General features: G+C 48.5%; 2 protein-coding genes across 2 annotated transcripts; one reads left to right on the plus strand and one right to left on the minus strand.

Moving 5' to 3' along the window:
* Nucleotides 1-9,847: 9,847 nt before the first annotated feature.
* On the minus strand, nt 9,848-11,373 carry LOC125152720 (EP300-interacting inhibitor of differentiation 2-like). The gene has a single exon (XM_047834961.1). The coding sequence runs from the start codon at nt 10,965-10,967 to the stop codon at nt 10,404-10,406; it is 564 nt and encodes a 187-aa protein (XP_047690917.1). The 5' UTR covers nt 10,968-11,373; the 3' UTR covers nt 9,848-10,403.
* On the plus strand, nt 11,362-12,265 carry LOC125152721 (ferritin light chain-like). Its single transcript, XM_047834962.1, has one exon. The coding sequence runs from the start codon at nt 11,580-11,582 to the stop codon at nt 12,105-12,107; it is 528 nt and encodes a 175-aa protein (XP_047690918.1). The 5' UTR covers nt 11,362-11,579; the 3' UTR covers nt 12,108-12,265.
* Nucleotides 12,266-24,934: the final 12,669 nt, after the last annotated feature.

Genomic DNA, 24,934 nt, shown 5'->3' on the forward strand with positions numbered 1-24,934 from the left:
GGGTGAAAACGGAAATAAATACAATCTGCCTCTCTGTTCTGGCCTGACCTCGTCTAATGTTGCCACACTGTCTCCTGAGGTGAGAAGGGAGGCGGTGGGGAGGGGAAGGAAGGGCAGGTTTGGAGAGAAGCCTAATCCTGGGCACCAGGGTGGCTCAGTCAGTTCAAGTGTCCAGCTTCGGCTCAGGTCCCGATCTCGCGGTCCGTGGGTTCGAGCCCCGCATGGGGCTCTGTGCTGACAGCTCGGAGCCTGGAGCCTGCTTCCGATTCTGTGTCTCCCTCTCTCTCTGTCCCTCCCCTGCTCACCCACTGTCTCGCTCCCTCTCTCAAAAATAAACATTAAAAAAAGAAGAACACTCTTGAAGAGAAGACTAGTCCTGTTTTCCTGTTGCTCCCCAGGTTTGCTCCTGGTTGGCTAGCCTCAACTCCTGGTGCTGTTGAGTCACTTTCTTTTTAATGTTTATTTATTTTTGAGAGACTGAGAGAGACAGAGCAGTAGTGGGGGAGGGGCAGAGAGAGAGGGAGACACAGAATCCGAAGCAGCCTCCAGACTCCGAGCTGTCAGCACAGAGCCCCAGGCAGGGCTCGAACCCACAAACTGCGAGGTCATGACCTGAGCTGAAGTTGGACGCTTGACAGACTGAGCCACTCAGGTGCCCCACTTTCTTTCTTTCTTTTGTGGCATCTTAATTTCCTATGCCCTGGTTTGGGATACTTTTTTTTTTTTCAATTTAAAAATTTAATTTTTAGAGAGAGTGTGAGGGAGGGGGGCAGAGTGAGTGAGCGAGAGAATCCCAAGCAGGCTCAGCATGGAACCCAATGCAGGGCTTGATCTCATAACAGTGAGATCATGACCTGAGCCGAAATCAAGAGTTGGTTGCTCAACCAACTGAGCCACCCGGGTGCCCCAGGATACGTTTTGACAGTTTCTCATTTTATTGGCAGTTTTAGGGGGTGGGATGGAAATATGGACTGTGGCAAGTCTCCAACACTTGACAACCCAAATTTCATTACACCCTGGAGCCCACTTTCTAAACCCACAGGTCCTAGAATCCCAGTGTTGGGGGGGCGCCTGGGTGGCTCAGTCGGTTGAGCGTCCGACCTCAGCTCAGGTCATGATCTCACAGTTTGTGGGTTCCAGCCTCACGACGGGTTCCGTGCTGACAGCTCGGCGCCTGGAGCCTGCTTCGGATTGTGTCTCCCTCTCTCTCTGCCCCTCCCCTGCTCGCTCGCTGTCTCTCTCCCTCTCTCAAAAAGAAACATTAAAAACAAAATTTAGACTCCCAGTGTCGGGAGGCAGGTGTCAGTAACCTGGGGGAGGGCCATTTGGGGATTCATCGGACCTTGATGGGCCGCCTACACTGCACCTGGTGCCGTGGGGTCCCTGGGCACGAGCCGGGAGGTCACCGCAAGGTGTGGGAGTCAGACCTTTGCCATGTAGTGGCCGTGACCTCCAGTAAGGGACACCCCCTCTCGGAGCCTCAATTTCCTCCTCTGTCAAATGGGCGTGGTAACACTACTTAAATGTGGAATCCCCAGGGCCGGGCACAGAATAAGTGGGTTTCTGTCAGGGGTGCTCCTCTCTGCAAGTGACGGCGAACCGGGCCACCGGTGGCTTCCACCATCCAACAAATACACCGTTTTTCTCGTGTGCTGGTGGGACAGGGCTGGAGTCGGCTGGCGGTCTGACGATGCTGTCAGCGACCCAGAGTTTTTCCAGTACTGCTTTCCTGCCATGGTTACCCCGTCGTTTCATTGTTGCACCTCCACCCCTGGAGTCCTTACTGCAGGCGGAAGAGGGTTCCGTGAGGAAGGACCTGCCTGCTGGGTCACTCTCTTTTTGCTAGGGAGGCAAGGTTTTCCTGGCAGCCTCTACCCTGTCTTCTGCTGTGATGCCAAGCCTGCCCCCTGCCCCCTGCCCCCCCCCTCCCCTTCACCTCGCCTCCACCTCGCCGGCCCACTGCCTGTTACCTGCTCTCCTCGCCGATGATGCTCACAGTTTTCTGCAGCCTGGCCTCACCCACAAAGCCATCACCTTTCTGGCCACAGTCTGTCTGTCGGTCTCCCCACCCCACCCCCAGGGTCCCAGCACCTTCTTCAAACGGACCAGCTGTCCATTCACAAACGCTTCAAACTCCCCTGCAGCCTGGGTGGATCTGTCTTCCTCCTGGGGAGGGGATGTCGGGGGTCGAGGTGGGGAGGACGAGGGCTCGTGTTGGGCTCAGCGGAAGAAGAGGTGATGGGTATCGTGCAGCTGGCACAGTGGGTGCTACGTGATCGTTGGAGAGCGAGATCAGACACGCTGCCCGGGCTTCCAAAGCCAAGCTCTGCACGTTTGCCAAGAGCCTGGACTCTCTTTCTGTTCCTGACGACGAGGAGCAGGTGCAGATAACGGGGCAGACCCTAGAACCTACCGACTGAGACCACAGAGCCTGGAGCCAAATCCCTGCCGGGATTCCACTCCCGGTTTTGCCACTTCCCAGCTCTGGCAAGTCACTCTACCGCTCTGTGCCTCAGTTGCTCCCTCTGTAACGTGGGGAACGTAATGGCACTTCACTCGGGGCTGCTGAAAAGAGTAAACAAGTTAAATCTGTGAGAGTCTCGGGAGAGGGCTTTCATAGCCCAGGAGCTGTGTGAACGTTAAACCTCTTAGGGCACATCTGCTCGCCAGAATGGAAGCCGTGCAAGGACCCAATATCTTATTACGTCACCGAGGCTATTTCTACTTTGAACCAGAGAATCCAGGCGCGGTCTGTCTGCACAGCCCGAGTTTCCCCACCACACTGCGTGGCCCGGGCAGGAGCACGGGGGGAAGGCAGGGTTCAGGATTGGTGCTTCGGTATTTTCTCACGCCGTCCACAATCTCACACCCGGACGCTAGATCCCCCAGCACTTGTCCATCAAATGTATGCGTTTCCCCACCTTCATGAAATGCCTCTTACCGCATCAGTGATGAGATATCAGCTCTTCGGAGCTGGTAAAAGCCCTGGTCTTGGGCTATGATACAAGGAGGTTCTCCTCGCCTCTTTCCGCCCTTGATTTATCCATCGCCTTCTGGTGACGTCGGCACTCTGAGCTTGGTGTCTCCATCTGCAAAATGAAGACACAGGCTTGGCCGCTGGGGCAGAGGCACTACTTCATGACAGTCCCCAGCCGAAGACTACATTTCCCAGCCTCCTTGGCCGCTAGGTATGGCCGATAGGACGTGAGCAAAAGTGACGCCTGCAGTTTGGGGGGTTGCGCCGTCCATCCTGGTGTCTGGAAGTGGGATTTGATGGTGCACCATCTTGGTATGAGACAGAAGGATTCCATGGGGGTTGAGTAGGGAGGATGGGGCAACAATAGGGAAGGGGCCTGGGGTCCTTCGGTAGAACTGCCAGAAATGGACAGGAGGGAAAAGCAAGCTTCCCTGTTTAAGATGCTGTTATCTTGGGTCTCCGTCACGTGCCGTCAAACCCAAATCGTAACAAATACCCCAGGATTGGGAGGATGTGATGAGTGGATGAGAGCAGTGAGTGAGCCAGAGGCTTTAACTATGGTTTTTTTTTTTTTTAACTATGTCATAATATGATAAATCATAATAAGGTAGTAACTACTTACAATTATTTACTTTTTATGGTAGGTAGAATTCTAAGGTGACCCCCAATGACCCACACCTTCATATGATCCCCCTTGAGGGTGGGTGGGACATGTGAATATGATGGGGTGGCACTCCCATGGCTACGTCACATTAAATGACAAAAAAGGATTTTGCACGGGCTTTGAATGAAGCAAACTGAAGATAATCCTGAATGAGCCTGACAACAAATGGGTGGGTTTTATCTACACCAGTAACCAACTCCCTGGACACTGGGTGGCTGTCCTACAATTCAGTGTTGACACTCTGCCCTGGAGTTAGCGTCAGCTCCCACAATTAAGGGCTCAGCCCCGGAAACCTGCCTCCACCTCAGATGCCACTCAAAATTCCCGGTTGTCGCCGCACTTCTGACCAAGGAGCTATCAATTCAGGGGTTCTCGCAGCCCCCTCTTTGAGTTTGCGAATTCATTAAAATGACTCTCAGAACCCAGGAAAGCACTTTACTGTTACTGGTTTATTATTAAAGACACAAGAACGGCCACATGGGAGAGAGACATAGGGCCCAGCCTGCGGGAAGGGGGGGGCGCCACGTCCCCGGTCTCGCTGGGTGCACCGCTCCCAGTAACTCAATGTGCTCACCAACTTGGACTCTCCCCAAACCGTTGTTTAGGGGTTTTATGGAGGTTTCAATATGTAAACATGACTGATCAAATCGCCTGCCATGGGTGATTAACACCCTCCAGCCCGGCCCTCTTCCCCAGAGGTTGGGGGTGGGGCTGAAAGTTCTAAGCTTTTTTTTTTTTTTAATTCAAAAATTTTTAATGTTTATTTACCTTTGAGAAAGAGAGAGAGAAAGAGAGTGCTGGGGAGGGGCAGAGAGAGAGGGGGACACAGAATCCGAAGCAGGTTCCAGGCTCCAGGATCCAAGCTCTCAGCACAGAGCCCGACGCGGGGGTTGAACTCACGGACCGCGAGATCATGACCTGAGCCCAAGTCAGTTGCTGAACCGACTGAGCCACCCAGGCGCCTCTTTAGGTTTATTTCTTCTTAGTGATCTCTACACCCAACATGGGGCTTGAACTCATGACCCTGAGATCAGGAGTCCCATGCTGTTCCGACTGACCCAGCCAGGCACCCCACGTATTCAGATTTTCCTTTAAAAAATCTTAATTCGGTTTCCATGACAATATTTACATATCCTAAGGATGTGCGTTGGTCTAGGACTCTAGATTCTTGTGTTCCCCTCCTCGGAAATTCCAAACGCTTATATATTTCACCTCTATTACAAGATTCCATCAGTCAGAAAGACGTAGAAGGACCAGGGTGGCATAAACTTATGGGAAACCGGGCACTGAGTAGTAAGCCTGGGGCCTCACACATGGATGTCAAAATCGGAGTTTGATCCCAAGACACCTGGCACCACGAGTGATGCTCTTCATGTTCACCCTCCTGCCCCCGCTCCCACTCCCTGCCCTCCTAAGAGGCTAACGCCCGGTTAGGTCACTGCCCTGTGGTGCGATTTGGAGTCAGATGGATCTGGAAAAACAATTTGACCTTCTAAGCCTCAGCGTCCTTTTCTGGGCAAACTAAGGGACACAACGTTTGACTAAGCAGCTTAGAACTGTGGAAACCTGAGTTATCACCATGCTTACTGTTTGGGCAACAAACCTCGTTTTTCTCTAAACCCCAGTTCAGCTTCCCTGCGGGGCAGAAACCTGCAATTTCTGTCTCAGGCCAGATCCTGGAAGACCTCGGGAGAATAAGCAGCCTCTGGGGGTAACCTGATAAGCAGAAACTCCAGGCTGACTTCCTGAACCCAGAGAGACGGTTCCGACTTTGCGATCCCACCACATGCTTCTCGAAGACTATTTTGCAGTTTTACAGGTCACGTGCTTCTATTTATTGCATAACACTCTCCAAGTTCAGCAACTCCCCTCTGTTACCACTGAGTGTAAAGAAAGGCATTTAATCAAGAAGGTCAGGAAAGGGGCCCCTGGTGGCTTAGTCGGTTAAGCATCCGACTCTTGGTTTCGGCTCAGGTCATGATTTCACCATTCGTGGGATCGAGCCCCTTGTTGGGCTCTGCGCTGATGGTGTGGAGCCTGCTTGGGATTCTCTCTGCCCCTCCCCTGGCACGTGCCCTCTCTCAAAGTAAATAAATGAACATTAAAAAAAAGAAAGAAAAACTTACATTAAAATAAAGTCAGGAAAAATGCTACATTCTGACTCAGTGTGGACACTTTTGTAATTCTAAGTACCTCAAAATCTACAGCTCTTACCATCGGGGAAAGTAGGGAAAGGGACATCAGGACTCTCACCCTCACTGTCCCCAATCACCAGCCTGGACAGTCCCAAAGGAAATGCTATCAAACCTTACCAGGACAATTCCAGTGGATTTTAAGGTGTTCCAGAACTTACGAAAGGAAAAACTTCCAAATTATTTAAATGATGTTATAATAACATTAAAATTTAAAAGTAACAGGGCCGCCTGGGTGGCTCAGTTGGTTAAGCGTCCGACTATGGCTCAGGTCATCATCTCCCAGTTTGTGAGTTCAAGTCCCGAGTTGGGCTCTGACAGCTCAGAGCCTGGAGCCTGCTTTGGATTCTGTGTCTCCCTCTCTCTGCCCCTCCCCTGCTCACACTCTGTCTCTCTCTCAAAAATAAACATAAAGAAAAAAAAATTTAAACTCTAAAACTAACAAATAGTGCACAAGAAAATGACACTTAGGGAACACTTCTACGAACATCCTTAAATAAAAGCCGGGGGTGGGGGGGGTGGCGCCTGAGTGGTTCAGTCAGTTGTGTCAGACTCTTGGTCTCAGCTCAGGCCTTTTTTTTTTTTAAGTTTGTTTATTTGTTTTGAAGAGGGTGAGAGGCTGAGGAGGGGGTGGAGGCGGGAAGAGAGAGAGAAAATCCCAAGCAGATTCCTTGCTCAGCTCAGAGCCCAATGTGGGGCTCAATCCCACAACCCTGGGATCATGACCTGATCTGAAATCAGGAGTTGGGACACTGATCGAGCCACCCAGCCACTCCTCAGCTCAGGTGGGCTCTGTGCTGGGCAGGAAGCCTACTGAAAGAAAAAACAAAAAAGACAGACATCCAGAAGCACATCAAAAGGCTTATACCTCATTTGTAAATAAGGATCACTCGAGGCACACGAAGATCGTGCATTATCAGTAACTACTTCATCATGGTGGGGACTATAAAAATAACGGTAGGAGGGCGTCGGGGTGGCTCAGTGGGTTGATGTCCGACTTCCACTCAGGTCCTGATCTCGCGTCAGCACAGAGCCCACTTCAAAACCTCCACCCCCCTCTTCGGCCCCTCCCCTGCCCACGCTGGCTCGCGCGTGCTCGCCCTCAAAAAAATAAATATTTAAACCAAAAGAATATTGTTTGCCCTTAAATGAATGTTCCGAAAGTAGATCTCTGGCAGATCTATTTATTCCTAGCTACTTTATCTTTCCTGTTTTTTCTGCATAAATGAGGATTCTTTCTGTTGCATTTTTTCTAAAAGTTTGCCTGTGTGTTTGAAAATAATGCATTTCCGGGCACCCGGGGAGCTCAGCGGTTGAGCGTCCAACTCTTGACATCGGCTCAGGTGGTGATCCCAGGGTTGTGGGATCAGGCTCAGCGCTGAGCGTGGAGCCTGCTTGGGATTCTCTTTCTCCCGCTGCCCCTCTCCCCTGCTAGCACTCTCTCTCTCTCTCTCTCTCTCAAATAGAAAGAGGATAATTGATTTCAAAAAAATGTAATGTCTCCACATTTATTTGATAGCCTGTTAACACACCGAATTCTCTTGTTTATAGTAGTTTTTCCTGAAGAACAGGTCATATTCAACAGTGAAAGTAATGCCTCTTTACAACTTTTCTACCTTGAATTTCTTTCTCCTTATTAATTCCTGGGCCGGTGCCTTCTGTCTCCTGTAAAACAATGTGAATGATAGTCAAGCACCCTTGTCTTGTTCCTGATTTTGTGGAAGTTCTTCACATATGTGTCTGTTGCTCAGTGGGTGTTTGATCAAGAATGATTACTGAATTTTGTCAAAGGCCTTTGCGGAATCTTCAGTGATCCTAGGGTTATTTTTTTAAAGTTTACTTATTTGTTTTGAGAGAGAGAGAGAGAGAGAGAACCAGCCGGGAAGGAGCAGAGAGAGAGAAAGGGACAGATCTGAAGCAGGCTCCGTGCTGACAGCCACCAGCCCGATGTGGGCTTGAACTCACGAACCTCGAGATTATAACCTGAGCTGAAGTTGGGACGCTGAACCGACTGAGCCACCCAGGCGCTCCTAACACTCTTCTGAAGGACACAAAGGAAGTTTGTTTGTTCTTTTAATTGAGAGAGAGAGAGAGAGAGAGAGAGAGAGAGAATGAATATCTCAAGCAGGCTCATGAGGCTTCATCCCAGGATCCTGGGATCACCACCTGAGCCTAAATCAAGAGTCAGGTGCTCAACTGAGCCACCTGGGTGCTGCATTTTTTGGGGGGGAAGTCTTTAAAAAAATGGGAAAATAGGGGTGCCTGGATGGCTCAGTCTGCAGAGCACGTGACTCTTGATCTCAGGGTTGTGAGTTTGAGCCCCACGTTGGGTGAGATTACTTAAAAAAAAAGTTTTTTTTTAAAGGGAAAATAGACCATTGGGATAGGAAGACTCAGTATCTTAATGATAAATTAACTGTCATGTGATTCTAAAAAAAAAAAAAAAAAAAGCTTTGCTTGAGAGGCGCCTGGGGGGGCTCAGTCGGTTAAGCATCTGACTTCTAACTTCGGCTCAGGTCATGATTTCAGTTTGTGAGCTCGAGCCTCGCATGGGGCTCTGTGCTGACAGCTCAGAGCCTGGAGCCTGTTTCAGATTTTGGGTCTCCCTCTCTTTCTGCCCCTCCCCTGCTCGCGCACTCTCTCAAAAACAAATAAACATTAAAAACTACCAGATTTAAAACCACGTAGTCAGAAAATCGAAAACACAGCTTAGTATATGACGAAGAGGCATCTTTAAACAAAGTGAGCAGGGAAAAGAAGGACTAGTTGGTAACTGGTGCTGGGGCAACCAGTAGCCCCTGAAAAATAAATTTTGAATTCTTACTGTACATCAGGATAAATTCCAAGTGTTCAGAGACTCAAATATGCACAAAGAAACTACACACACGCACACACCCCCCCCAAGAAAATCTTGAGATTCGATACCTTACTGGTTTAAAAGAAAACAGCAAACAAAAACCAAAGCAAAACCTGCCTGCCCAAAGGCTTTCAGGAAAACCAGACACAAGTGACTAACTGGGGAAAGAGATCCATAACTCACATTACAAGCTATTATCCTATCTCACATATTACATCGCCAGCTACTGGAATCAACAAAGAACAATTCTTCAGGAGAGAAATGGATAAAAGATACGAACACAGGGTTCACAGAAAAGGGAATATACATACAATTTCCAATGAGTACCCTGGCCCAGAATTCTCACTTCTGGAAATTCACACTATGGATGTTACACATAACAAAGAATCTAAGAAGCTGCTGATTAGAAGACGCCCCAAGGAAAAATGCCGTATTACACCATCAAAGGTTACGCTATGCCCCATTGCACAGATGGCAAAACACGACAAGGTCATTTCCATCAAAGCATTTGCGCACAGGCCCTGTGATATGCATACAAGGTTACCTTTCACAGCCTTTTTTTTTTTGCCAACAGAAAATGGGTGAAGCGATAAAAGGTTAAAAAAAAAAAGGAAAATTTGTCGGATGAAAAATTAGATTCTACTAAGAATTATCTTTTAAAATAAATGATGAATTTCTGACATAACAAAAATCTAAAGACAAAGATGGAGACCGTGAATGCCCATTGATATGTTCCTGGATAAGTAAATTACAACATAATCAACCACAGAATGAAACAGAACGCAGCTCTGAAAAAGAACAAAGAACCAGGCAATGCAGTGGTTTGGAAGGATCTTCAAGGTACATTCTTACTGAATAAGCAACGTGTAAATCAGTAAATATGCCCACTTTTGTGAAGAAATGAAAAAAAAAAACCCCAAATTTGCATTTGCTTGTGTGTACACAAGGCAACGACAGGAGAGGCACCTTGCAGACGTGGGTTGTGGCGGGGACTGGATGGAGGGGACAGGGATGGAAGAACTTTCGGTGTATATTTCACATTTTGGGGGTTTTCTGAATAGGTTTACCAAAAAAAAAAAAAAAAAAAAAAAAAAAAAAAGAAAAAAAAAGCTTAAACATTAAAAATGAAAGAAAAAAAATTCCAGAATCTTCAGATATTCTCGAATACAAGGTTTATCAGGTAATATATACAACAAGTTACACTGCTTGCCGTTTGAAATGCTTCACAGAACACAAAGTCGATCTTGTGCTAAAACCTTCTGTTGAACCTGATGTGAACAGAGCACATACTCGGACAATGTCAAGTTCTCGCCATAGGCTTCCAGTCTCTCCACGGGATAACACCGCCGTGGCTCCTTATTCCTCCCCATCACGATTTGAGAGTTTCTTTCGTCATCACGGGCTCCGATACTGGCCACAGTTCTTCATCGGGTCTCAATGTCCTGAAAACTATCCTTCACTTTTCAGTGAAGCAATTTTGAAAGTCATTTCCACAACACAGGGAGAAGGCTCTGTATCAACCCCAAACTCAACAGTCACAGGAGTCACAAGGCTTTGAATTTCTTTTCTGAGGCTTTGTCGCGATAAACGCCCTTCCCCCCCGCAACTATGCCTCGCCTTATCTCATACACTTTGACCTTCTAAAATCGAGGGACAGGACTGGCGTGAGACTTGAAAACAGAGGCTCCCCTCTGCAGTGGTTTCGCCACCAGACTATTCTCTACTTATGTACTTGTCACAACCAAGTTCCTCTATCAGAGGATTGATGACCTCGGACGCAGTGAGGGCTACTGTAAATGTCAAAATGTCAAAATCCATCCTCTGGGGATTCCGCTGGTACTCGGCATCAAACGCTGCTTCCCGGGCTCTGCAGGCCTCCACAAACCTCCTGCGGCGTTCTCCCAGCTCCTGAATTCTGCCCGGAGCGATCGGGTAGTGTTCCAGGTAGTGGCGCAGGAACTGCTGGTAATTGATTCCTAAAACGCTAAGTGGGTGACGGAGGCGGAGGTACGGCAACGCAGCCAGCCCCGGGCCGTTCCCGGGCCGGGATCGGGGTCCGGCCTGCGCACCCTCTTCCTCCGCTGGCTCCGCCAACACTCGGGCTACCTGTGCGTCGCGGGCCTCCCCGGGCGCCGCCACCGGACCTTCCCCGGGCTCCGCAGGCCCCGCCGGGGCCGGCTCCCGCCTCCCGCCGCCTACCTCCGCCCGCGGGGCGTCGCGGTGGCCATTCGCCGCGTCCGTCTGCCGGACACCGCTGTCGGGGGGGAGCTCGGACATCTCGTACCCCGGGGTCAGCTCGGCCGCTCCCAGAAAAATTGGAAAAACGGGACGTCGCGACTACGGGCGGGCGCGTAAGTGCGTGTGCGCGAGCGCTGTGCGCACCGGTGAACGCGGCGCGTGCGTTTATCCTACGGATACACCTAGGAGCGCTGCGCACGCGTCATTCCCGGCGCCCGTGCCCCGCCAGGCGCCACCTCGCGGCCAGAAGCGTCATCACAGCCGAAACGGCCCCGAGCGGGCAACGGCACGTCGAAGGGCGCGTCCCTATTTTCCGTTTGAGTCAGTTTAACGTTTACCCCAGGAGAGTCTTACAAGGTTGCTTCTTATTGGCTTTCCCCAGGTTCCACCCAACATGCTCCTCTCTACGCTTCTTGTTCTCCGGTGATTATAATGCCACATCTGCAGTGCCCCCGGCGGTCCGCTGGATCTGCCTCGTGCTTCAACAGAGCTTGGACTGACCAGACCCAGGGACACCCCTTATTCCAGCCTCAGACCACCCTCCAGCCGCCTTTACCGTCTCAACCCCCGGAACCACCTTCTCAGCCACCCTCTGCCTCTGGGGCCAACCAACACGGTTTTTTGAGCTTAGCGCCTTGTTGCCGACCAATCATGAGCTCTCAGGGTCGTCAGAATTATTCCCCCGAGGTGGAGGCCTCCGTCAACTGCCTGGTCAACATGCATCTGCGGGCCTCCAACACCTACCTCTCTCTGGGCTTCTATTTCGACAGCAGCGATGTGGCTCTGCAGGGCTTGGGCCACTTCTTCCGCGAGTTAGCCCTGAAGAAGCGCGAGGGTGCCCAGCGGCTCTTGAAGTTGCAAAACGAGCGGAGCGGCAGCGCGCTCTTCCAGGACGTGCAGAAGCCGTCGCACGACGAGTGGGGTAAAGCCCTGGACGCCATGGAAACGGCTCTAGTCCTGGAGAAGAACCTGAACGAGGCAATTTTGGATCTGCATGCCCTGGGTTCTGCCCGTGCCGACGCTTATCTCTGTGACTTCCTGGAGAACCACTTCCTGGGCGAGGAGGTGAAACTCATCAAGCAGATGGGCAGCCACCTGACTAACCTCCGCAGGCTGGCCGGCCCTCAGGCCGCGCTGGGCGAGTATCTCTTCGAAAGGCTCACCTTCAAGCTCGACTAGCAGCCTCTGGAGCCCAGCAACCTTGGAGGGGCCCCTCTGACATCCCCTTAGTGCCCGGGCTTCTGCCTGGGCTTGTCTGAGCAGATGTTTAACCACGACGGAGCCCTCTCCCAAACTGTCGACCCAATGGAAACAATAAAGCTTTTTGCAATGAAAAACAGAAACGCTGCCTGTATTATACACCAAGATATCCTAGATTCTTGGTTTTTTGTTTGTTTGTTTTGGGGGTGGGTGGGTGGGGAGGATGTTCTTTATTATTTTCCATTTATTCATTTGCCTATCTTCCCATAGCAATCCTCTCTCTCTCTTTTTTTTTTTTTTTTTTTACATTTTTAATGTTTATTTTTGAAGGAGAGAGAGCGCGCGCACGAGTGGGGGAGGGGCAGAGAGACAGGGAGACACAAAATCCCAAGCAGGCTCCAGGCTCTGAGCTGTCAGCACAGAGCTGGACATGGGGCCCAGGAACTGTGAAGTCGGAGACTTAAGGGACTGAGCCACCCAGGTGCCCCCCCCCCCCCCCGCAACAATCCTCTTAACAATTAAAGCTTTATAATAATACCCCCCTTGTTATCTTTAAAACTTCTTTAGCTACTCTTGGACGGTTATGTTCTTCTAAATCTTATTTGTGTGACATAACCTATATGCAGAAAAGTATACAAAAGTATACAATGGAATGATTTATCAGGAAGTGAACAGCCATGTAACCACCACTGGAAATTGACTCCCCATACTCCCCAACCCTTCCCCCTTCACAAGAATCTCCTTTCTACCGGGAGGTAACTACTAGCCTGGTATTTATGGTCATTGTTTACTTGCTTTGCTTTTTGTTCTATTCCTGGGGGTGCATTCCTGTATTTTAGTTTTGCTTATTAAAAAAAAAAATTAAGTTTATTTTTGAGATAGAGAATCCCAACCAGGCTCGCCCCTCAGTGCAGAGCCCCGATGAGGAATTAGAACTCAAGACCTGAGCAGAAATCCGGTGAATTAACTGACTGAGCCACCCAGACGTGCCAGTGTCGCTTACTTTTTGAAATTGTATACCCTTGTGTCTGGTTTCTTTCACGCACTATTTTTTTTTTTTTTAAAGGCTAATCTCCATTTTTTTTTTTTCAACGTTTATTTTTTTGGGACAGAGAGAGACAGAGCATGAACGGGGGAGGGGCAGAGAGAGAGGGAGACACAGAATCGGAAACAGGCTCCAGGCTCCGAGCCATCAGCCCAGAGCCCGACGCGGGGCTCGAACTCCCGGACCGCGAGATCGTGACCTGGCTGAAGTCGGAAGCTTAACCGACTGCGCCACCCAGGCGCCCCTCACGCACTATTTTTATGAGATTCACCCATGTTTTCCATTGTGGTTATAAATAGTTAATTTTCTTTAAACATTTTTTAAAATTTTAATTAAACTCTAAGCCCAATGTGGGGCTCGAACTCACCAAGTGGAGATCAAGAGACACATGCTCTGTGGACTGAGCCAGTGAGGCGCCCCAGTAGTTCATTTTCTTGATAGGTACATAGTCATTGCTATTTTTGTTATGTGTCTCATAATATTACAACATCTTAAATATTGGTTCTCCAATTACATCCTCTTTATTCTAATTAATGGAAAGACTTCAGAGAGGGAAATTCTTTTTTTCAATTTATTTTTTTAATGTTTATTTTTGAGAGAGAGAGACAGAGGGTAACAGGGTCAGAGGAGAGAGGGAGACACAGAATCTGAAGCAGGCTCCAGGCTCTGAGCTGTCAGCACAGAGCCCAGTGCAGGACTTGAACTCATGAACCTTGAGATCATGACCTGAGCCAAAGTCAGACACTTAACCTACTGTGCCACTCAGGTGCCCCAGGAAATTCTATCTTTGATTTTGCTGGTGGTGACTCCCATCATGATGGCTGTGATTCCCGGGCATCAGCAAGTAACGTTAATGACTCACTGCTCTCTGCCCTATCAGGAGTAGCTATTCTGGGGGCGCTTGACTGGCTCAGTCAGGAGAGTATGTGACTCTTGATCTCTGGGTCATGAGTTCGAGCCCCACGTTGGGTGTAGAGATTTTTTAAACAAATGAAACTTAAAAAAAATTTTTTTTAAAAGAGTAACTATATGTTCTCATTTAATTTTCCTGGTCCGAGCATCGCATTTATGAAACACAACATTCAGCCTCCTTGCTGCTTCAAACACAGCTCTTCACCAGACTGTCTGCCATCACTCTAGGTGTGGCTCATCTCTACAGCCAGTGTGGGGCTTGAACCCACAACCTCGAGATCAAGAGTTGTGTGCTCCAGTGACCTAGCCAGACAGACACCCCACGTGGGGCTCCTTCAAGGCAGCTCCCAGGCTGGGCTGGAGACCCACAGGTCCATGCTCCCACTCTCAGGCTGCCCAGAAAATCACAAATACTTAAAAGAGTTCCCAGACGTAGGTAACAACATATATTATTAGGGGAGGAACTAGAAATTGTAGTAATTTTGCTATAATCCTATGGAGGCACGTATAATCCTGCCCTCTGAGGCAGAGAATGTTTTTTAAAGGAGATTTAAAAATTAAAAACAGATTTTTAAGTTTATTTATACTGAGAGAGAGAGAGAGTGAGAGAGGACACGCACGAGCCGGGAAGGGGCAGAGAGAGAGCTTTGTACTGTCAGTGGTGTGGAGCCCAATGTGGGGCTCGAACTCACAAACGGTGAGGTCATGACTTGAGCCGAAACCAGAAGTCAGGGGCTTAACTGACTGAGCCACCCAGGCGCCCCTACAGAAACAAATGTAAAAATGTTTATTTATGTTGAGAGAGAGGGAACAGGGGCAGGGGAGGGGCAAAGAGAGAGGGAGACAGCGAATCCCAAGCAGGCTCCGTGCTGTCGGCACAGAGCCCGATGCAGGGCTCGATTTCACAAACCATGAGGTCATGACCGGAGCCCAAACCAAGAGTCAGATGCCTAACCGACTGAGCCCCGCAGGCACCCCATGAGGAGACACTTTTTCAAGGGGGTATCTGGTGGGGGGTTTTCATGCGAACGCCCCAGACACTTGCTCTGTTTTCGGAGCCTTTCCCCTCTGTTACCGAAGACTTTTCTCGGGAGCCTCCTTCCGGTGCCAGGGTGTGACACAAACGCTTCATTTTCTTCATCCTTAGTCTAAGAATACCCGCATGGCTCCAAATGACCCGAAGCTACAGCTTTCTGGAATGCGGCTGGTTGGCCTAAGACAGTTGTCTATACAGGATGCTTGTCCTGTTAGCCAGAAACATGAAGGTCGTCTTAATCTCCAGCTTCTCCTGGGCATGGCCTGGGTCTGTATCATCCCCTTTTGGGGGCCGTTCAACAAAAATGCCTCACACAGGGGCTTGGATAAATTGGTCATAGTTCATCTAAATGACGGGTGCTTGTTTGCAGCGATTACAAATCATGTAGAAAATACCCAAGGGCACGATACCGGGCTGTGAAATTTTGTGTCGCATTAAAATTGCAGGAGGGTAATTCGTTTTTAATTATTTAGTTTTCAAATATTAAAAAAAGTTTTTTGGGGGCGCCTGGGTGGCGCAGTCGGTTAAGCGTCCGACTTCAACCAGGTCACGATCTCGCGGTCCGTGAGTTCGAGCCCCGCGTCAGGCTCTGGGCTGACGGCTCGGAGCCTGGAGCCTGTTTCCGATTCTGTGTCTCCCTCTCTCTCTGCCCCTCCCCCGTTCATGCTCTGTCTCTCTCTGTCCCAAAAAAATAAATAAACGTTGAAAAAAATATATTTAAAAAAAAAAGTTTTTTTCGTACTGTAATTTTTTTTAATGTTGATTTTTGAGACGGAGACAGCGCACGAGGGGGGGAGGGGCGGAGAGAGAGAGGGAGACACAGAATCCGAAGCAGGCTCCAGGCTCTGAGCTGTCAACACAGAGCCCGACGCGGGGCTCGAACTCACGGACCGCGAGATCGTGACCCGAGCCGAAGTCGGATGCTTAACTGAGCCACCCAGGCACCCCTGTCCTTTTTCATTATATGCTGTTGTCTCTGTGCCTAATTTACAGATTTTTCTCGAAGGTATGCATACATAGGAAAAAATACAGCGTACGTGTTGGGTTTGGTATTCACTGTTTCAGGCATCCACGGTTGGGGGGGGGAGCAGGTCTTGGAACGTATTTCCTCGCAGATAAGTTGGGGGGCTACCGTCTTTTTAAAAATCAGGACATTCTCTTGTTTCAAAAGTGGGTTGGGGGCGCCTGGGTGACTCAGTCGGTTAAGCGTCTGACTCTTGATTTTGACTCAGGTCGGGATCCCACAGCTCAGGAGACTGAGTCCCGCATCTGCCTGTGCACTCACAGTGTGGAGCCTGCTGGGGATTCTCTCTCTCCCTCTCTCTCTCTGCACCCCCCCCCCCCAAACAGATAAATAACCATTAAGAAAAAGAATAAGACTATTTAAAGACAACAGCAACAACAACAACAACAACAACAACAGCGTTTTTCCCTGGGGATGTTTCCCCTTTTCCGTGTAGTCAATGCCCCGAGACCTACCCATTCCAGGAGAGGTGGAGGCCTGTGTTGTTTTTCTTGCCGGAGATGTGGGAGGAAATGAGAACCTTTTAGCTAATTTTTTTATTAGCCAAGGGGATGAAAGAACATCCTTTTCTCTCTTTTCCATCTACTCTTCCCTTTCCCTAGTGTGTCTCTTGTCCGTCCCGTCTGGAGCTGGCTGTCGGCTGCCTTCTCCACGGAAGCTCTTCTCCTGCCCGGGCCTCTGTGCGGGGCGGGGCTGGGCATCTCTCCAAAATCCGCTGAGCCCGGAGCTCAGATGTGAGTGGACGGTCACCATCACCACCAGGGGAGCTGAGAACCTTCCCGTTGGCATGAATTCCCTGAACCCGTGTGTGAGTCTAGGAGCCCCGGGTTCTTTCGTTCCTTCTTTCACGGACCTCAAAGGCCTGTACCCGCCACCCCCACCCCCGTCAGCCCCCATCTAATCCTGCATCGGTGATAAAGCAGAGGAGAGAAAAAAAAATGGAGAGAGGGTTTAGGATACACCTATGAGGCACCCAAGGGGCCAGAAATATGGCCAGGCTCATGCTTTTGCCAATGTCAGCATCAGGGTGTGAGCCCACGCAATTGGACTCTAGAGGCCGTGCCCTTGACCCCTCTGCTCTACTCTGTGCCCTTGACTTGACTGCTTTGTCCTCTCAAGGGCTGACACCACCCGAGGACGGCATGCTACGGAGGACAGTGCAGAGAGCAGTCAGACAGACCCGGGACGACTTCACATTCACTTCTAGTCCCTTCTGAGCAAGCAATTCACGTGACCCAGGGAGTGACTAAGCTGTGGACGAGCCGGGGGCATCAAATTCTCACCATCCTTGTTGTTGGGCAGCCAGGACCTCCTTCTCCAGCTTGGCCCCCTCACTAGGGGGCAGATAGGCCTCTCCAGTACACGTGGCCCCTGGGGTCCCTCGGCAGCCCTGGTGAAGGAAGATTCCCGGCAGGTTTCTGAAATCTGAGGAAATTCAAGGAAACGCCATGAACCTTTAGATGTCCACCTGCACTGTCGGAGCAGGAAACGGTGAAGTGCAAATTGAACTTACGGGATCGACTGTTCAAATGGTTTTAATGCAGGGGCACCCTGGTGGTTCGGCCGGTTGAGCATCCATCCCTTGATTTCAGCTCAGGTCATGATCTAAAGGTTCACGAGTTTGAGCCCCGAGTCGGGCTCTGCGCTGACAGCTTGGAGCTTGCTTAGGATTCTCTCTCTCCCTCTCTCTCTGCCCCTCCGCAACTCGTTCTCTCTCTCTCACTCTCGAAATAAATACATTTTAAAAATGCATGTAACGTTAAGATCTACACATTACCCATTAAAAAAAAAATAGGCTGGGGCGCCTGGGTGGCTCAGTCGGTTGAGCGTCTGACTTCAGCTCGGGTCATGATCTCATGGTTCGTGGGTTCGAGCCCCGCGTCGGGCTCTGTGCTGACAGCTCGGAGCCTGGAGCCTGTTTCAGATTCTGTGTCTCCCTCTCTCTCTGCCCGCCCCCCCCACTTGCACTCTGTCTCTCTCTGTCTCAAAAATAAATAAACATTAAAAAAAAAAAAGATCTACACATTACCTGATGATTCAGCTAGGTTAGCAAAGCCTGCTGCTACCCTAAGAATGTGAGACAGGCATGGAACGAGTAAGTTCGAGATAAACAATTCAGACAGTGCGATGTTCTCATTCAGCGTGTAAATATTTTTCCCGAAGCAAAGAGCTCACCTTCCAAAAGAACCATTCCAAATGGTTCCAAAGGGAAATCCTACTAAGTCCCCCAAAAAGGACTTTGTCTCTCTCCGTCCATCAGCTTTTGCTGATAATATACATCACCACAAGCTCAATCGTTTAGGCCGGTTTAGGAAGTTTAGGGCCCACTTGCCCTGGGACCGCTGTGGCTCCGAGCTGTCAGCACAGAGCCCGATGCGGGGCTCAAACCCACGAACCTCGGGGTCACGACCTGAGCCGAAGTCGGTCGCTCAACCGACTGAGCCACCCAGGTGCCCCCAAACTTCTGTTCAGAAGTGACATTCATCATTAATGCTCACACTTCACTGGTCAAATTAAGTCAAACTGGCCAAGCCTGAGGTCAGTGGATGGCAAGTCTATTCCTCTCTTGGGACCCATAATATAACTTGCCTCCCCAATGCATTTTAAGCTGTTTCAGAGCATAAAAAAATTAATGGAACATTAATTGATTAATCAATCCATTAATTAATTAATTAATGGAACATTAATTTTTTCTTAAAAATTTTTTTAATGTTTATTGATTTTTTTTTAATTTTTTTTTTTTTAATGTTTATTTATTTTTGGGACAGAGAGAGACAGAGCATGAACGGGGGAGGGGCAGAGAGAGAGGGAGACACAGAATGGGAAACAGGCTCCAGGCTCTGAGCCATCAGCCCAGAGCCCGACGCGGGGCTCGAACTCACGAATGGTGACATCATGACCTGAGCTGAAGTCAGACACTCAACCCACTGAGCCACCCAGGCACCCGCCAAAAATAAAATCTTTAAAAAAAAAAAAGTTAGGGGCGCCTGGGTGGCGCAGTCGGTTAAGCGTCCGACTTCAGCCAGGTCACGATCTCGCGGTCCGTGAGTTTGAGCCCCGCGTCAGGCTCTGGGCTGATGGCTCGGAGCCTGGAGCCAGTTTCTGATTCTGTGTCTCCCTCTCTCTCTGCCCCTCCCCCGTTCATGCTCTGTCTCTCTCTGTCCCAAAAATAAATAAATAAACGTTGAAAAAAAAAAAAGTTAAACAAAAACACGTCCTTCCCATATTTCATGTTCCTGAAAACACTAACACATAATATATGTGATACATGCTTTGTTGTATTTTTATTTTACCTGTCGTCTTAAATACCTTGAAAACATCAACTTAATCTTCCACTAAGCAATTGTCTTTGTTGACTATGACACGAAGAGATTACAAATTCTGAAATTTCGGAGGTTTCTCAAAAGTCTTCCAGTCCTCATTTTCCAGATAAAGGTTTAGAAAGTTGGGGCTTGTAGTCACTTCTTTCCTCATCTTGGTTAATATCACATGGCAAGTTGTTGAGTCAAGTTTTATTCTCACAAAGCCAAGCTGCTTTGCAGGGAGGCAAACAGGAAAGATACTTCCTGCAATGCAAAGAATCTGCATCACTCAGGATTTTTCTGAAAACAGGCTTCAAAAGACCCACGAGCATTCCACTGTTTTCTGTCGTTTCTGATGCTACTCTTCTTCAGTCGTGTAAAAATTGTTCTCCCTTAATCGAAAATATCCCTCCCCCCCACCCGCCCAATAAAAACGTTCTAGTTGTAGGACTAGCAAGCAACTATCTTTCTCTTTTTCTTTTTAAAGTAAGTTCTATCTCCAACATGGGGCTTGAACTCATGACCCCAAGATCAAGAGTTGGGTGCTCCACTGACTGAGCCCGCCAGGAGCCCCTGGCAAAAGCCGGGGGCACCTGGGTGGCTCAGTGGGTTGGGCGACCCATTTCGGCTGGGGTCATGATCTGCAGTCTGTGGGGTCAAGCCCCACGTGGGGCTCTGTGCTGACAGCTCGGAGCCTGGAGCCTGCTTCCGATTCTGTCTCCCTCTCTCTCTGCCCCTCCCCCACTCACGCTCTGTCTTTCTCTCAAAAATAAACAACCATTTAAAAAAAGAGAGAGAGATGGTCTTGAATCTAAAAAAAAATGGCAAGGTTCCCGGAAGGTAGCTTCCTTCCCTGGTGATGTAAAAGGCCTCGCATGTGACTATTCCCTATCTTTGAGCCTATCACAAGCCGAGTTCTGCAGCCAGAAACTAAGCCACAGATGCAAAGAGACCTTCGATAAATGTAAACTAATCCAGATAGATGCTGGGAAAACGCGTTCGCCAGCTGGCATCCTGGGCTGCTTCCTTTCTCTGCACACACCCAGGAACACTCAGCGGGGTTGGTCAAACCCTCTTAACTGGTTGCCGCGGGTGTTGGGCGTCTTTCCCCCAGAGGCTGCGCTTGCCTGGGGGTCTCCCGAGGGGGCAGCAGAGCCAGATCGGGACCTCTGCCTGCAGGACGTCGCGGTCGTCATTTGCTTCATTTGTCCGCGGGACACTGTTGTCCGCGGGCAGCTGGGGCACCTCAGGCCGCTGGGTCTGCTGGGCAGCTCCCGGGAAGACCAGAAAAAGGCCACAGCGCCAGGGTGCGTGGGAACACGTTAGCGCGTGCCTGTGCGCCTGCGCGCGCGTGCGTGTTTAACCCTTGCGCCCTCGTGGAGACCGTGCCTGGGAGACGAATCCGCACGTGGACAACATTCCGGCCAGGCTCTAGTTGTCCCCAGCCCCCAAGGAAGGACAAGAGTCGCTTCGTATTTTAAAACCTAGCCAAGTTAATTCTTTGTAAGACACACGTGCACGATCAGATCTCAGTCCCTAGCTTGGTTTAGAAAGCTCTGTAACTTTCCATGCTGGAAACCTAAAAGTGTCCCTCCACGGCTACTGTTGTGTGACATGCTCTCCCCCTCTTCCCGTTCTCCACCTGCTTTTCTCTTTCCCTTCCCTCCTTCCCTTCCACCCTCTTTCCCTGATCCTTCCTCTCCTCCCCTAGCATCCCCTCCTCCAACCTCCTCCACCTCCTCCTCTCCCTCTCTGCCCCTCTGTTCATCCTCTCTTCTTCTCCCAGCCTCCCTCCTTTCTTTTATCTATCTCGTCCTTCCCTTGCCCTCCCTCTTAACTCTAAATCTCTAGCAGACTTCTCTGCCTACCCTCCTGTTGTAACTCCCCCCCCCCCCCCCCCAAAGTTCCAGCCCCGGCTGCTTCTAGGGGATCTGTCTTCCAGGCCCATTTGTAATGCCACCCCTCTGCTTGGTCTATTTCGGACCCTGTGTTCTCTTGTATTAATGTATTTGCTTATCTACCCCAATGCCAATGATCTTACTATAATTATATCAGGCACTTATACACATATGCTTTGTTGACATCTGAGAAGGCTGAGTCCTTTTCCCTCGTTCTTCTTCCAGATGGTCTTAACTGTTCCTGGCCTTTCATACTGTGTGTGAATTTTTGAGTCAGTTTGAGAATTTCCATTAAAATCCTATTGGGATTTTGCTTAGAAATGCATATTCTTGGATGAATTTAGGGGGAGAACTGGCATCTTTAAAACGGATTCTTCTCCTCCCCTAATGTGCTATGTGTGTCCACTTATTCAGGTCTTCTATTACATGAGTTTTATAAATTTCTTTATCATTGTTTTGCAGACATAGGTAGGAACACTCTAAATAAAAATATCCTGATAAATTCAGGGTGTAGTTTGCTTGGGAAGGTCAGTAAGTGGGAGGCAATGGGGAGTGACACTTATTTTTGAGATTTGGGTTATTTCTAGTTTTGGGCCATTATGAATGATATTTGTATGAACATGTTAAAAAATTCCCTAGGGATATATATCTAATGGAATTTGGGGGTCAAAAGGAATACATACCTTCAACTTTACTAGCTAATGTCAAAGTTTTCTAAAGTAGTTGTATCCACTTACACCCCCTCTAGAGTGTTTCGTTTCTTCACGTGCCAACAATTTGTTTCCTGAGTTTAATTTTTTTCTAGTTGTGGGGTGTAATATTATGTCGTTGCATTTTAACTTCTATTTCAAGGATTACTAAGGTTGAACAGTGTTTTTTGATATACTTTTTTGTGAAATGTTTGCTTCAGTCTTTTCTCAATTTTTATGGGGTCGTCTGACTTTATTATTGATTTGTAGGAGTTATAAAAATATATCCTACACACGAATCCTTTTTTGGCACCCTGCAAGTTTTGATATGTAGAATTTTTGTAGTTTGATTAACACTATTTTCTAATTTCAATGTATATTTCTTCCCTAGCTCATGCATTATTTATACATTTGGGGGGAGAGAGTATGCTCTAAAAATTTAGACTCTAGGGGCGCCTGGGTGGCTCAGTTGGTTAAGCGTCCGACTTTGGCTCAGATCACGATCTCCTAGTTCTTGAGATGGTGAGTTTGAGCCCCGTGTCGGGCTTTCTGCTGACAGCACAGAGCCTGGAGCCTGCTTCAGATCCGGTGTCTCCCTCTCTCTTTGCCCCTGTCACACTTGTGTTCTCTCTCTCACTCTCTCATAAATAAATAAATAAATAAATAAACATTAAAAAATAAAAATTTAGACTCTAAATCATTTTGTTACTTTGAAATTTGTTGATATATGCTTTATAGTATATATCGTATATATGCTTTATAGCATATAGCATATATCGTCTATATGCTTTATAGCATATAGCAAAGCATATATATGCTATATAGCATATAGCATATGGCCAATTTTTGTGACTATTCTGTGTACATCTGAAAATAATACATATTCTATCTTCTCTCTATAGACTGGTTGGATAGAACAGTATTCTGTGTAACTTTCTTAGACCAATTTCCTTAATTGTTTTGCTTAATCATTTTATATTTTTACATGTTTGAGCTATCAATTTATAAGAGAGATGTGTTAAAATTGTTCACAGTGATGGTGGATTTGTCCATTTCTCTCTGTATTTGTGTCCTGGGAAAATATGAAGACGTTTAGCAACTAATGTGCCTGGATTGCTGTACTTTGTCAATGGTGGCACTGTATTACTGGGAACCCCTGCGGAATATACTGTTGCTTTATTTCCAGGTGTTTCAAGCTTCAAGAAAGAAGCTGTGATCATTCACAAAAGCACCATTCAAAAAAAAAAAAAAAAACAAAAACCCAGACATTTCAGTTGTGTTAACCCCACTTCCCTGTGGGGGTTAGTCAGCTGGAAGAAGCAAGAAAAATGGAGGAGACTGGATAGCATATAGGCTCACTATGGTAGAAGCCAGTCACCATTAAGTCCAGAAACCATGAGATCCTTGGGATTTGAGGAAGTCTAAGACAGCCGTGGTCTAGCCATACCAAGTGAAGTGTGAGATGTGAGCAAACACATCCATGTGGAAGCCCAGCCTGGTGTATCCTTCCGAAAACTTGAGTCCCCACTGTGATCTGATAAAAACCACACGGTGCACGACCCATGGGCGTATTACACCTGCAAAACTGGACGAGGGAATCATAAATTACTGTTTGAAGCCAATACATTTTGGAACGCTTTGCTATTTTGTTATCTCGAACAACAGCAAGACAAGGAGTCTGGTCACTGTTATCCATGTGTATGAATTGCTTGTTCTAACAAATGCTATCCTCCTTGGTCTAAAACCCTGACAATTCATTTCCAAACTTGTGTCTGCCCACAGAAACTGGAAAAGTCTCGCAAATAAATCTTTGCCTACGGGAAGGAAAAGGCATTCTTTGAGGGCAACTTTTCACCTGGCGTTCCTCAAATTACGAAGTAACCCTCCCTCCCCCCCCCCCCCGCCCCCCACAGCCACCATTATAATTCTGCGGCAGTTGATAGATACCTGACATCTTTGGTTTAGCTGTCTGAAATTGGGAAAGGATTTTGGCCATGCAGTAAGTACTATGTAAGGATATTGTTACAAATGTCTTTTAAGATGTGACCCTGTCACTCACTCCTTGTGTCTGATCTGGGTGGTGGGTGTGACCCTTACTACTGGAGTGTTGCTACTTTTAGGTCCTCTGAGCTGATAAAGCAAGGAAATATCACACTGGCGTGTGATGAGAGGGTGTGACATGCTTCGATGTGCATTTGAAAGAAAACCTCTTACTACATCCTGGAGAATGGGGTGTTGGGGGGCAGGGCACTGAGTCCTGGCTTCCACCACTGGGAGACGTTGAGAACTGGGTCTAGGATCTGACAGAGATGGGGAAAGGCCACGCCTGACCTACCTGGAGGGAAGGGGACTGGTTCCCCGAGCAAGCGGGACTTTGACTTTGGAGATTTAGTGATCCTTTGAGATAGTCACGATGAGATCAGAAGTCGAGATGCACAAGCCTCAAGATCAGATGAGAGGCTGATAACAATGAATACCATTGCAATTAAGGCGGGAAATGTTGGAACCGGATCGGCTGGATTCAGAACCTGATTATGCCACTTGTTAGCTCAGGGGTAGGAACCAGTTCCTTGAGACGTCTGTCCCTTATGGTCGTCATCTGTAAAACCAGTGCCAGGCCTGCATTACAGGGTTTCTGTGGAGATTAAAGGAAATAATCTACGAAAGCACCTTAGAACCATATCTGGCATGAAGTAAATACCCAATGGGTGTTAACTCTTGTCACGGAGCTGCAGGCTTAGTTCCAACTTGAAAAGGTATTATCTTTGTCTCAAGTGGATCAGGTTCTCACACAGTGAGAATGGGGGGGTGGGGGTGGGGGAGGCAGATTCTTTTAATCCAAATAGTGTCTGCGCTGATCAGGCTCAGTCTTTGGTTGCTTTGAGAGCTGATTGGTACAC

Source organism: Prionailurus viverrinus, chromosome E2 (assembly GCF_022837055.1).
Source record: "Prionailurus viverrinus isolate Anna chromosome E2, UM_Priviv_1.0, whole genome shotgun sequence".
Lineage (NCBI taxonomy): Eukaryota > Metazoa > Chordata > Mammalia > Carnivora > Felidae > Prionailurus > Prionailurus viverrinus.